We start from the raw sequence: 14,244 nt of genomic DNA on the forward strand, positions 1-14,244 counted from the left end.
ACCTCTTGACTGGAATTACAGACATATATCACCAGACCTGGTCAAAACCTTCTTTAAAATAGAGTCATAAGGCTCAGGGATATCATCCTGCCTCAAGGTCACAGTCCCTTCTAAGAGTTCAGCAATGGCAATAGCTAGGCAGGGGAGGCCAACAGAGATAAGGTGACTCCATGGCCGCCTCTTGTTGGGCGGGTTAGACTGAAATAAGATAGTGGTAGGCAATCAGATACCTCACTGGGAGCTCTTGAGGTGGGAAAATAAAGCACTAGGGCACACTCAGGCATGGTGCCTGCCTGACCTGAGCTTCTCATATGGACCAAGAGACTTTCTGGCAGACACATAGCACAACACTTTACTCCAATGACCAAGCCATGCCTTTACTCTAGGTAAGGTGAATGGGGTAAAGAGAACCCAGTGACCACTCAGATCAGCCTTCATATATGGCACAGTGCTCCTTTACATCCCCAGGCCTAGTAATCTTGCATGAGTCCCTTTTGGAAAGGGTCAAGGCACTTCTCTGGTCAAAGGGGAAGCCACATTCAGAGAGAAATCATAGGGTAAAGTAAAGGCATTCTTGTAATATCTACATACAGTAGCAGTTCTAGCCATAAGCACAGGAGGAAAATGTTCCATGGCCCACTTTCCTTATCCTGTCTTCAGTATATTGATCCCAGCTTGCCCAGTCCTCCTAGCCCTTTTACTCAATGTTGAGTGCTCTCATTCAACCCAATCCTCTACTGTTTCAGGGACCCATCTTGGGAGTTTTAGACACATTGGGTGGATGCATATTTCCTGGTCTTCTACCCCACCAACATCTGTCTCCTGGTGATTTCTTTCCTTTGGTTGCAGTCTTAGTCTCTGTTGCTCCACAATTTTGTCTCTGTTTCCCCCTGCCATCTCACCATGGACCTGGAGGAGGAGAAACAGAAACCTATAGGTCACAGCACTAAGCCACTCACAGATCTGTTTTTGCTTTGCTGCAGGATCCTGCTATAAAGCTGCCTTGTGCCACACTGACAAGTTGTTGATTATCAGGGCCTCACCCAAGTAGGAGTTTGGACCTACAAGGCTTAAGTGTGGCCCTGGTTGGGGCTGAGCAAGGTGTATATTATAGGAAACCAGGATGCCAGGCCCTAGGGTGAGATGAGCCTAAAACTTTAAAAAAATATATATTTTATGTGTGTATTGCCTGCATGTAGGTAAGTGCACCTGTGTTGTACAATGCCCACAGAAGACAGAAGAGGCTGTCGGAGCCCCTGGAACTGGAGTTATAGACAGTTGTTAGCTGCCATGTGGGTGCTAGTATTTGAACCTGGTTTTCTGCAAGAACAGTCAGTGTTCTTAACTGCTGAGCCGTCTCTCCAGCTTGAGCCTAAAACTTTTAAGTCTGGGCTGCATTCTCTGCTAAAGGGAGGGGCGCTGAAAACAGTAGCTCAGATAATCCCTGTCTTGCAGAACACTGGGAGACTGGCAGGAGAAAGCAGCCAGGTCATAAGTGCAGGTTCCCTGCTCTGTGGCAAAGTGCCTTGGTCAACAACATCTCCCTGTCCTGAATGAATAACTCAGGGGTCATTAGCTAGGAGATTAGGCCAGGTTAAAGATTTACTCCTGAGCTAAAAGCTATAAGTTTACCATGCTTTTAGCCCTAAGAAAGAAAACATTATGTCCAATAAAATATCAGACGGGCTTTGGTAACCTTGTTAAAACTTTAAGCTAGAACTTCCCAATGACCTCTTCTTGATAAGTGCCTGTCTTGAGAGACCCAAGTATGCCTTGCTCGGTGGGGAACCTTGCTCTGGTGATGGGTGGCAATACCAACTGGCAACAGAGTCTTGGACCCTGGGGCTTGTGTCTTTACAACAAGCTGTTATTCAGATTTTTAAAAAATCATTAAAAAAATTAATAACTACATGATTAGAAGAAGCATTTCATTACAGCTTTAAAAATATTTTATTATTATTTTTATTTTGTGTGTATGCGTGTATTGCCTGCATGTATGGAAGTGCACCTGTGTTGTGCAGTGCCCACGGAGGTCAGAAGAGGGTGAGGGATCCCCTAGAACTGGAGTTACGGACAGTTATTAGCTGCCATGTGGGTGCTGGTCTTCTGCAAGAACATCCAGTGTTCTTAACCACTGAGCCATCTCTCCAGCTTTTTATACATTACAAGGAACTGGTAGTCATGTGGGATATGGAAGTCACATACAAAGATTTGGGGCGCAAAGAAACAGGACATATAGTCTGTTAGTTGGTGCCAGAAGGACGGTAATTGCTTTGGCTCCTGAAGGCATAGCCTCAGCCAGGGCTGTTTGAAACAGTGCGCTGGATGCTCTGCTAGTACAAGTCTTAAATGCTACACGTCCCTGCAACCATTTCTACTTTGGCCAGAGGGGAAGCACTTCTGCTATGCTAGGAAAGAGGCAGCTATGATCTGTGCTAAGAGGCCAAGCTGTGATTGGGCCAAAACATAAGCCTCAAAGATTGTGATTGGTAGTAAAAGGCAAGGATGATTGATTCAAAAGAATGTCTATTATTGGTCCAAACATTCCTTCTCAGGCTATAAAAGCAGGCTGCTCCGGCTTGTTCAGTCAGTTGGTTAGAAGACCATTGTCCATGCCGCTTCCTTTGGTGTTGCAGCATTGGGCCCAATAGAAGGAGTATCTCAAGTAGTCTTTTCTTGCCTACTTTCAGTAGTGTTGGTTGAGCTGGTAACAGGGAGGAGCAACAGAGTTGGTGCAGAGATGTGGCAAAAATGTGAGTGACGGCAGAATGATGGCCCAGTGGAGCAGTCAGGAAGCCAAACTGTGAAAACAGTCAGGCAGTCAGCTTCTTGACAATTGAAGAAGCAGGTCCTGTACCTGAGTGATCCCAACCAGAGCAGTGGCAGCATGTCCCCAGTACCTGGCTCCTGAGCATCTGAGCTCCTGAGGGCAATCCGGGTGGGCAGGCAGCCATCTGCCTGACAACTGAAGAAGCATGTGAACAGCTCAAAAGCATCCGAAGCAGGAAGAAGAAGACAGCGAAGAGCCAACTCTAAAAAGGCTGTAAGAGGCCAGAGAAGGGAACCTGCAGGCACTGGTTTCCAGAAGAGTTCCAGTGAGCTGTCAAGTCTTTGGGGCTAAGGATTTCAGATCCAGGCTTAGAGCTTTAACACTGACCATTGCCAAATGTTAAGGGTCTTGATACCAAGGCCTACATAAGGCTTTTAATTCTAGAGGATGACCCTTACTGCTGCTCCTACCTGTCTAGTGCTTCTGCCAAACACTGAGAGAAACAAAAGCTGCCAGGGATGGGCATCTGAAGACCTACTCCTTGCCTATCCATGGTTTCTATCTGACTAGAGTGAAAGAAGCCCCTGTGGGCTGGTAACACTTGAGTCTTCATGACTTTGACTGCTGTGGGTTGGGAGAGAGAGCTTCTTTGAAGAGATACATTCACTATCACCCCACAGATGGAGAATGTGACAGTAGGGAGCCATGTGAGCAAATGCTGTGTTCTTTTCTGTGTTCCTCTTCTGTGCGACTGTGTTCTTCTGAGCCACTGTGTCCTTCATCTTGAGAGCTCCTCCTTGCTTTTTAGGACTTGCAATTTACTGGATGCATTCAGCCTGTTGCTCAGTCTACATGTGGCTAATTTGACATTTTCTTTGAAAGTTAAACATATTAGCCATGTGGCTCAGAAATTTCACTATCAGGTGTTATCTCAGAAAAATGAAAGCATGTGATATGATTATAGAAAGTCACATCTGAAAACATTCATGACAGCTTTATTTAAAAGAACCCAAACCCAGACTAGAGAGATGGCTCAGTGGTTAAGAGCACTTGGGTGCTCTTGCAGAGGACCTGGTTTCCATTCCCAGAACCCACATGATGGCTAAAAACCATCTGTAAATGCAGTTCCAGGGAATCTGACACTCTCTGTAGCCTCTGTGGGCATTGTACACGTCGTGGATTTAAATGTATATGTAGGAAAAACACTCATACACATTAAAAAAAAGATTTAAAGAACCCCCAAATCTCAGAATTGGTTGTTAAAAAGCAAGACCATTGCATGTATTTGCCTTTTTGGGCACTTGGCCATTTTCCTTCCCACTCTCTGCCATGTTGTGAGGCAGCCAAGTGTATCTTCATCAGTGGCCCAACAGCAGGCAGGTTCTCTTTTCTTTTTAAAAAAAGATTTAAAAATTTATAGGTATGTCTACATGAGGGTTATGTATATGTGAGTTCAGGTGCCTGCTAAGGCCAGACGAGGGAGTCAGATCCCTTGGAGCTACAGTTACAGGTGGTTGGTTGTAAACAGCCTGTTGTGAGTGTTGGGAACTGAACTCGGGTCCTCTCTAAGAGCAATATGTGCTCTTAACTTCTCAGTCATCTCTCTAGCTCAGCTCTCCAATATTAAATTGTCTGTCATTGAAAACCAATCTAGAGCCAGGCATGGTGGCATATGCCTTTAATCCCAGCACTCGGGAGGCAGAGGCAGGCGGATCTCTGTAAGTTCAAGGTCAGCCTGGTCTACATAGTGAGTTCTAAGCCAGCTGTGGATACAGGGAGACCCTGTCTCAAAAAGAACCCCACCGCCCCCCAAAAAAAAAGGAAAATTAAAAGACTTTGAAGTTTTATTTTAGAAGTTTGCCACCTATAAACCAAAGGGAAAGTCCTCATTATATATCAAATCAAGTGGCACCTTGACTAGCTTCTGAAACAGCAATAAACTTCTGTTGTGTGGAAGCTACCAAGTTGTGATACTTTAAAATCTTTATTATTTTTAATTATGTCTTATGTATATGTGTGTGTCTGCCTCTGGGTGTGTGCACGTGAATTGCAGGTGTCAGCGAAGTCTAGAGGTGTTGGATCCCCCTGGAGCTGGAGTTACTGGCAATTGTTAGCTGCCTGATGTGGGTGCCGGGAACTGATCTCAGGTCCTCTGCAAGAGCAGTGCTTGCTCCTAACTGCTGAGACATCTTTCCAGTTACCCAGCTGTAAAATTGTTATAGTCACTTGAATGAACAAAGACACTGGGGTTTCTGGTGCCCAATTATTCTACTGGCTCTTATTTATTTGAATAAGACCAGGGACTTGGGTGAAAAGTAAGAAAGTTGTTCAGTTACCCAGGCTCGTGAAATTTTCCCCAAGGGACATGACTATGAATGGAGGGCCTAGGGAGTCAGCAGAGAGAAGATAAAGCAAGTAAGGTGAGGTAAGGAAGTGAGGAAGGAAGGGGTCCATGGGCTATGGGGTGTGCAGGAAGGTGGTGTCCACTGAGGCTTACTCATCCACATCTGCCTGGGGTATTGTTTTGTATATAACAAAAGTGAACTTCTGGTAGGCTTGGCAATGTGCATAATGCTATGGGTTCTTCATAAATGTTGTCTGAATGGCTGGGTGGCTGCATGAGTGTTAGACTAAGCCCAGTGTCTTCTAAGGGCATGTGGGCACTTGGGGTTGATTCCACCTGCGCTCAGAACAACTCTGTCCTCAGCACAGGATATTACAGCTCTGTATGTTTGTTCTCAATGTTCTTTAGCTCCTGGATCTTCTGGGGTAGGATCTTGGTCCAGAACTGAAACCTGTGGGCCTTCAGGGCACGGCCCACAGCAGGGTAGATGTCCAGCTGCAGGTACTGTTCATCCTGATCAAACATAGGCCAGTGGGGCAGGTCCTTGCTGTTAGGGTTCCTGTGGATATGCCCTCCCAGGAGGGTGGGGTTATGGTCACTCTGAGTCCTGCTGATATTGGATAAGATCCCTTGAATTGAGTCAGAGCAGTGGACCAAGAAGGCCAGGATTGTGGGGATTTAAGGGGGGCATCCTGGTACAGAGAAACATGAAGCCCCACTAGTGCCTGCTCCATGTGCAGCAGGGCCCCTGATAGAGGCAGGCTCTAGAGAACAGTACCACAGTGACATGACCAGGTCATGGAAGATGATCAATGGCTGGAAGCCACAAAGGATCCCTGTATAAATGTGTCCTGACATTGAAGAGGAGGCTAGCATGGGTTTGAAGGATCCAAGCATGCTAATGAGGCCACCACCTACAATGGGAGCCCTTTGTAGGTACCTGTCCCTGGGAGGTTGAGAGAGAGACATTCTCTTACCCATTTTGGGCAAAGTTGGCCCAGTATTTCATTACCTTCCTGCTCAGTAGCTCTTCTTACTCAGTGAGGTCAACTGCAGATGGGAGGACAAGGGTTCAGGCCCCAGCCACACCACTCAGCTGCTTGGTCATGCGCCATACTCACCATCCCAGCTGAAGTCTTATCTGGAGACTAGAACCCTTCCTTCCTAGACACTCAGGATCCAGGCTGCCTTTTTCCCCAATCTGCCTTATGCTGAATCTACTTTGGGTTCATTCTCTTTTTAAATTTTTCTTTTGAGACAGGGTCTTACTCTGTAACACTGACTGGCCTGGAACTCCTTATGTAGAGACCAGGTTGGACTTGAATTCACAGAGCTCTGTCTTCTAAGTGCTATGATTAAAGGCATGTATCACCATGGCCGCAGCCTTGAGTTCATTTGGCTCTCAGGGCCTCCTTTCATGTTACACTGGAAAGTCATTTAGGGAACAATGATGCATTTGAATCTCCTGCATCTGTTTCTATGCCTGACACCATAGTTGGCCAGGATGGAGGGAGCACATGTTGGAGTGGTAATGAATTTGTATTCTAAATCTGTAGTAGTTATTTGTTGTGTAAGATGGTTACATACCTGGTCTAAACCTTCCTCTGAGCCTTAGTTTCCTTAGCTGGGCAGTGAGGGAAATCATTCCTTATTATCCTAGTTCCTGGGGATTGAGGAATACTCACTCTTGCTGCCGCAGAAGGATCCAAAGACAAAGGGAAGCTCATTGCCATGGTCAGCCTTCACGTAGGTGGCTTGATATCCTTGAAAACGTTGGGCTGATGCTGGAACTCATAAAAGTAGACAGGTGCTTGGGAACCTGGGGGCAAGGATACATGGTGACATAGTGGCCCCTCATCTGGAACTGTTGTGTCTCATCGTCTCATCGGTGGTTATAAGATAACTGATCTGGATTTAGACGTTGAGAAGGTGGCTCTAAGATGGATCTGAGGTTGTGGCTAAGGTCTTGATAAATCATGACCTTGGCTTTCCTAGCTGAATAGTTTAGGCAAATCACTGAATAGCACTAACTGCAATTTCTGCCGTTGTAAAATGGGGGAGATGTTTGTGACTTAGAGTAGTCATAAAGATTTACTGAGCTAAAGTCCACCAAGTGGCATCAGGGGCTCAGTTAAAGACATGGAGATGGCTTGGTATAGTGGTTCATGCCTGTAAGCACAGCATTTGGGAGGCTGGGGCAGGCAGATTGCCATGAGTTCCAGGGCAAACTGGGCCATGGAGTGAGACCCTGTACTGCCTACCGTTCCTTACTTCTGTGCCCCCAAAGACATGGGTGGAGACCTGGGCATTACAGAGCTCACATTTGACCTGCTCCTTTGGCATAAGACCTCAGTTACAGGTGTACTTACGTTGAAAATGTGCTGTTGTAGTGCAGGGATCACAAAGATGGTATCTGCCATCATCTCAAGGAATTGAGCTTGGAGGGTCTTAGGATCCTCTGTGTCTCCCATGTATTCTTCTATCCCCAAACTCTGGAGGCAACGTCTAGTACAGGGGGATCAGGGAGACACAATTAAGATCTGGGGTAGGGCAGCAAAAGCCTCAGGGCAGGGACATGGAGCCTGGGACATAAAGCACATGGTATAGGAGAAAAGTTCAAATTCAAGTCACATCCCACCCATAGGCACATTTTATTTTCATGGACATCTTGGCCTTGGAGGATCTATGGAAATTCCCTGTTCACTGGAGACTAACACCAAGAATTTTACCAACTGTGCTGAGGAATTCTGCAGATAAGCCTGCAAGGTCTCTCTGTCCGTTTCCTTAGTGATGTCAGATATATTCATACCCTGAGAAGCAGGGGGTTATCTTGAGTTGAAGGGTGGATGACCCATTGTTCTAAATCCCTACCATCCTCCCAAGCCTGAGATCTCACTGTGGGAAGAAACCTGCCAAATTCATCATTGTTGACACCAATGATGCCGGTGACAGGGTGAAAATCAGCAGAGGTTAACAGCTCCTGGGGGTGTCTGGGAAGAAAGGCTCCATCCACACCAGGGATAGTTGTGAAAGCCTGAGAGAACATTCAAGATCAAGCAATAATGTCATGTACAAGAAATTTTCTTATATCCTTTGGGTACCTGGCTTATCCCTAAATCCCACCCTAAATGGTCTCATGTCTGGTTCCATGTGTTCACATCCAGTACTACCAAACAGTGTGACCTGGAGATGAGGTATGAGTGCCTGAGACATTGAAGACCATGCTGGCCTTCTGCTCCATATACTAATACCACTCTTCTACACCTATGACCATTGGGACTGACCTTGTTAATAGCTAGTATTTCCTCTTCTCTCTTGCCCCTCAGGCACTTCACCAGGGCCCCTGAGTCCACCTTCTCACATCCAGACAAGCTGGACACTGTCTGTAAAGGAACCAGGAGGGGGTGGCTCATCCTTTTAGGAAGGGAGATAGGGATTTTGCCAATATCCCAGCTGAGTGCAAGTACTCAGCAAATCTCATTGGTAACTATGTGGACTGTGACAGGTGTGAAATTGTTCCCACTTTCCCGACACAGAGGTGACAGCCAAAGGAGCCATCCAACCTACTCACATGGTTTTGGGTGCCCTGGGTATAGCTTTGCTGGCCAGAGAAATAGCCTGTGTGAGGCAGGGGGTTATGGATTCTGAACCTTGAGGCTCTCAGCAATTCTCAGGAAGGCAGCAGTTCCCAGAACACCTGTATGGTCCTTACTGTTCTCACAGCACAGACAGAAAACTAGAGGGTTTGAGAATGAGGGCTGAGGTGGTGGGCCAGGGCTGGAGTAGACCTTTGTAGACCACCTCAGAAGTGTTGGAGATGAGGTTAGGCAGCACAGCCACCCCACTCTCCATGATGGCACCGTAGAAGAGTCTTTGGGACAGAGGGGACACAACATGTGAAGATACACTTGTGCCACCCGCTGACTTGCCAAAAATAGTGACATGGTCAGGGTTGCCTCCAAAGTAAATGATATTCTGCTGGACCCAGCGTAGGGCAGCCACTTGGTCCAGGTAGCCCCAGTTGCCTCTGGCCTGCTGGTCTCCAGTGCTATGAAATGGCAGGGAAAGGGATCTCAGGGCTGTCCTGTTTCTCCTCAACTCCCATTGCCCAGCATAGCCCAGGCTTACCTGAAGAAACCCAGGACACCAAGGCGGTACTGGATGGTGACCACCACCACATTCTCACTGGTGGCCAGGATGGATCCACCATATAAGGAAGCCATGCTTACAACAAGTGCACCACCGTGGATCCATACCATCACCTGGGGGAATCAAAACAGGTGTCAGGAGGCTCCCACTCAGCCCAAACAATGCCTTGGCTGCCCTCTAGCCTACCCAACACTCTCTGCAGCTCTCCATAGAAACATACCCCATAGTGTCATGAATTGTGCCTGGGTGAGGAATCTTAGTCAGGAAGACCAGGACTTTCATCTTTTATTCTGCCTCATGCATCCTATCCTGGCTCCATTCCTCCCAGACGCCCTCTGAGGTGGAAAGAAAAGGGGTGTCTCCCTAAGTGTGCTATAGTAACATTAATCAAATATCCCCTCCACTGTTACTGGCTCAATAGATAATAAATAACTGGGGTATTTAGTGAGCCCAAATTTCAACCTTTGAGTAGCTCCTGAGTTGGTCTCTTGAACACGAATTAGCTAAATGAATCTTCAGTATACTCCTGGACCATGCCCTCTGACCTCTGGGAGTTATCAAGGCGCTCAGTCCCCATGCCCATGGACCAGCTGAATTCCCTGGGTGAGAAAATACATTTTTACTTGATAGTGGGAGGCTTCTCATGAGGGTCAACACTGCAGCAGAGCCCATGCTAATCTTGCTCCTTCTAATTTTTTGCTGAATAAACATCCTCCCACTCCCAGCTGACCATGGCCTAACGCTCACTGGCAGGTTGGAGCCCTCATGGTCATGTGCAGGTGCGTAGATGCTGAGACACAGGCAGTCCTCAGACATGGAGACAGAAGGTGGGGTCAGATTCAACAGGGCCACGACCAGATCATTCATTTTATCAGCATTCTGCAGACACCTAGTGACAATGGCAGTTATTCTAGCATCTGTGCAGTAGTCAAACTAGATTCTAGATACAGATTTACTGCAATTCTCAGGAAGGAGCCATATCCTTTATACCCCTCACTCCCTGATGCCCTGTTGATCATGATTCTTCTCTAAAGTCTTTCCTTCCTCTGGGGAAGCTGAGATAGAGCTCAGACTTCCAAAGAGACCCTATAGCTTTTGGGGACCTTGGACCCCACTTTTCCTGAGGACGGGAGCTTGTGACTTGGCAATCATTGGCTGTATATTACATTCACTGCTTTCTATTCTTCTTCTTTTTTTTGGTCTTTTTGAGACAGGGTCTCCCTGTAGCCTCAGGTAGCCTGGAGCTAGCTGTGAAGACCAGACTGGCCTTGAACTCACAGATCCACTTGCCTCTGCCTTCTGAGTGCTGGGATTAAAGGTGTGTGCCACCATGTCTGGCCTCACTGCTTCCTCTTAACCCATTCAGGCTTGGATTAAGGAAGCTGCCTCCATATCAATACTGCATGAATGAATGGAGCTTAGTTTCTCATAGGGTAATAGGAACCCCTACCCCCAAGCCCAGAATCACAGGGATTCTCACCTGTCCTATCATGTCTAGGTAGAAGAACAAACACTTGAAATGGCACCTGGCCCTACTGCTTGGTCCAGTGAGTATAGAACCCAAGGACCCAACATTGTTGTCCTTATCAGGTCCTGTTGTGCCTGCTGCTGGTATCTGGGCGTTCTTATAAGTTGGTAGAGCCAACCCAAACTTTTCTTAGATATAACTTCCCTTAGTGGCAGAGAACACTAGACATGGTCCTAATCAGAGTATACCTGTGTCTGCTCATGTCTTCAGTACCTGCAGCTAGCACCCTGTGGATGCCAGGCTCTCAACTATGAGTCTGACAAGGTTATTACAATGGTGTGCCTCAGCACAGTTGATGGAAAATGTTTATGGGAATTGCCTCCCCTGACAGAGGATAAATTGGCTTTGAGGTTGAGATGGAAGAACTATTGAAATTGTCCCAGAATTCAGTACATCTGGCCACCTTAGGGCCTGAAGTCTGTTGGACCCCAGGAGAACTTATATGACTGGATGGGAGGTCGCATCCTTTACACCATTCCATGGTTCAGGAGGTTCAGGGGGTGCAAACTGCAGCAGTCCAAGAGGTGGCTTGGCAAAGGGAATTCCCAGGAAGGTGTGGACTCCTACATCAGTGCCTTTTACATGGATGAGGCTGCCTTGCACCTGCCCTATGTATGTGGTCCTGATGGATTCTAGCCTGTGGGAGGAGAGCTGCCATCAGGTTGGGGTTGCCCAGTCAGAGACCAACACCCAGGGTGTTGCTGCCTCTTTGTCAACCACTGCTTAGCCTTGTCAGGTGATTTCACAATCACTGGCTCCATACATTTTCTTCTTCTACATGATGTCCTGTCCCTACCACTGGGAAACCCAATTTTTTTTGACTGCATTATTTTATTTTTATTGAGAATTTCATACATGTATACAGTGAAATATGATCAAATCTATTTCCCCTACAATACATTTCTCCCCATCAGCTCCTCCCATAGCTCCCTTAACATGTCCCCCTTCCATCTTCATGTCTTTTTAAAATAAATAATTTATTGAGAATTTCATACATGCATATAAGGTGTTTTGATCAAATCCATGCCCACTCCCTCCCTTCCAACTCCTCCCATATCTCCCCATTGATAGGTAAAGTAGCCGTATGATGAATAGGGTTGATCAGGAGAAAGCACCAGGACACAGATAAAACTCCATTGGAATAGAGTTTATTAGCAAAGGAACACATGGGACAGATTCCCTTCAGGGCAGGGAAAATGTCTGCCCGGGTTGTGAGCTGGGATCTTTTTTTAAAACTTAAAAAAAAATTTTTTTATTATTTTTATTTTATGTGTATGCATGCATTGCCTGCATGTAGGTGCAGCACCACAAATACAGGGCATGGTGGTGTATGCCTGTGATTCCAGTGCTCAGGAGGCGGAGGCAGGAACATTGACGTCTAAGGTCATCCCGCTCTACATGGTGAATTTAATATCAGCCTAGGCTACATGAAACCCATCTCAGAAAAAACAGTAACCCAGATTTTTTTAAAAATTGGGTGGAGGGGGAAGTGGGAGAATGGGACTGTTAAAACCTGCCCCCCTTTAGCGACCAAAGGGGAAGCCTGCTGTGTTGGCCAAACAGTGGAGAAAAGTCTGCTTCTCTTGACTTCAAAGACCAGGGTTCTTATCAACTCAGTTCCCTTTTCTCAGGGGCTTGTGAGGCCCTGTTGGCGAGGGAGCAGGGCTATCTGAACCTTAACACCCATCACTTTTTTCTGATAACTTCATGTACTCTTTCTTCTTCTTTGTCTCTTTTTTAATGGGGCTTTTAGCTACTCTAATATTCCCCCCTCTGAAGAGGTAACCCTAAAATCTTTTAAGGATTAGATAAAAGCTCCCAAATATTTTCAACACTTTTGACCTTTGGAACAGAGTATAGGGCAACCCAATTTTTATTTGAAAAGTACATATATTTATATGAAAAGTTCAAAATTCCCATATTTATTTAACACAAGGAGGTTTTGTGGGTGTGAATGCCTGACATGGGGGTTGTGTCTCCTAAAAGGGGAATTGAGGTGGTGTATTCTGTGAATACACTAAATACCATTGAAATGTACACTGGGCACTGAGTTTGCCCCAGGGAACTTGATGGCCCTTGAATCTCTTACCCTAGGGGTTCCTAGTGTGGGACCCAATTGTCTATTCCCAGTTTTCCTAGATCAAACCTTCCCTGTAGGAGATCACACTCACCTAGTCTTCATGGCCCAGGCTTCTAGGATTCTTACTACAACAGACAAAAGAAGGTGGGACTCATGACCTACACCCCATATGGCTTGTCAATTACAGTTGGCACCCCATGTCAGTGAGTTCAGCATCCCTCGGTTCAACCATCTTAGAGATTTTTAAAAAGAAAAAATAGTCTTGCATCTATACAAATCATGCTGAGGATCATGTAAGCCAGGGTCCGTTTTCCTGAAGGATGTAGAGCTGGCATTGAGGAAGTAACATCTTACTAGATGCACATCAGCAACCCTTATTTATCTATGGCTTACAATTCTAATGATGAGACAGGAATGCCTCCTTTTTCTATGTTCTTCAAAGACCAGACTGAGGTGAAGGGGAGCAAATAGAACAATTCCTAAGATATCTAAGAAGCCATGGAGGTATGATCTGCCTTCCAGTTTTCAAGAAGTCTATGACACACCATACTTTTTTCATGTTATTCCCTAAGAAATATAGAATAAGAACTTTTACACAGCATTCATATATATTTGGCATTATAAGTAATCTACTGCCTTCAACATATAGATGCAGAGGGTCTATGAAAATACTAGGCTATTTTATGCAAGGGATTTGAATGTCTGGAGACTTGGATATGCACTTTGGGGTCCTGGTCTCCATTCCTGTGATTATTGAGGGACAATGGTATTTTTTCTGAATGTGAGTGTAAGCCCAAATCCTATTACAATTGTCTTACATTTATTAATCTTATTTTTTATTGTATGCCTGAACTCATGTACCTATGTGGACATGCATGTGTCAAGGTGCATGTGTGGAGATCAGAGGACAACTGGCAAGAGTTGGTTCTCTCCTTCCACTATATGGGTTCTTAGAATTGAACTCAGGCCATAAAGCATTGGAGGCAAGCACCTTTACCTGCTGAGCCATTTTGCTACCCTTTCCCCAATATATGTATTTTTTTTTAAAGACTTTTTAATGTTTCTGATATTTTTTTTCTGTAATCTAACACCTATGGCACCAAATTTAAACATTTTTTTAGATAAGAGGGGGATGACTTTCCAAAAATCTGAAAAATTTCCCCGTGCTTTTATGCTATCATGAAGTAAACTGGAACCACTTTGTGAACCTTCGTGTCACTGCTTCACATGTGTTGGGACAACCATTGTCTTGTTCCTGTTTGCCCTTTGGTTTCACTGTATCTTAAGTGATTGCTAAATAAAACCTATCACATTAAAAAAAAGGGTCTTTTTTTTTTTTTTCTCCTTTTGAGACAGGGTCTCCCTGTAGCCCC

General features: G+C 45.7%; 1 protein-coding gene across 1 annotated transcript in view; it reads right to left on the bottom strand.

The window, feature by feature from the left end:
* Nucleotides 1-5,486: 5,486 nt before the first annotated feature.
* LOC103738930 (cocaine esterase-like) overlaps nucleotides 5,487-14,244 on the bottom strand; it is a 14,306-nt gene continuing 5,548 nt past the window's right edge. The window contains 14 exon segments of the mRNA XM_029566461.1: nucleotides 5,487-5,673; nucleotides 6,092-6,164; nucleotides 6,800-6,862; nucleotides 6,865-6,933; nucleotides 7,484-7,498; nucleotides 7,501-7,595; nucleotides 7,597-7,619; nucleotides 7,844-7,924; nucleotides 8,011-8,148; nucleotides 8,399-8,497; nucleotides 8,916-9,162; nucleotides 9,243-9,376; nucleotides 10,011-10,196; nucleotides 11,239-11,428. Coding sequence (XP_029422321.1) covers nucleotides 5,487-5,673; nucleotides 6,092-6,164; nucleotides 6,800-6,862; nucleotides 6,865-6,933; nucleotides 7,484-7,498; nucleotides 7,501-7,595; nucleotides 7,597-7,619; nucleotides 7,844-7,924; nucleotides 8,011-8,148; nucleotides 8,399-8,497; nucleotides 8,916-9,162; nucleotides 9,243-9,376; nucleotides 10,011-10,196; nucleotides 11,239-11,428 — 1,600 coding nt within the window.

This window comes from Nannospalax galili, unplaced genomic scaffold, assembly GCF_000622305.1.
Source record: "Nannospalax galili isolate Female #2095 unplaced genomic scaffold, S.galili_v1.0 scaffold799, whole genome shotgun sequence".
NCBI lineage: Eukaryota > Metazoa > Chordata > Mammalia > Rodentia > Spalacidae > Nannospalax > Nannospalax galili.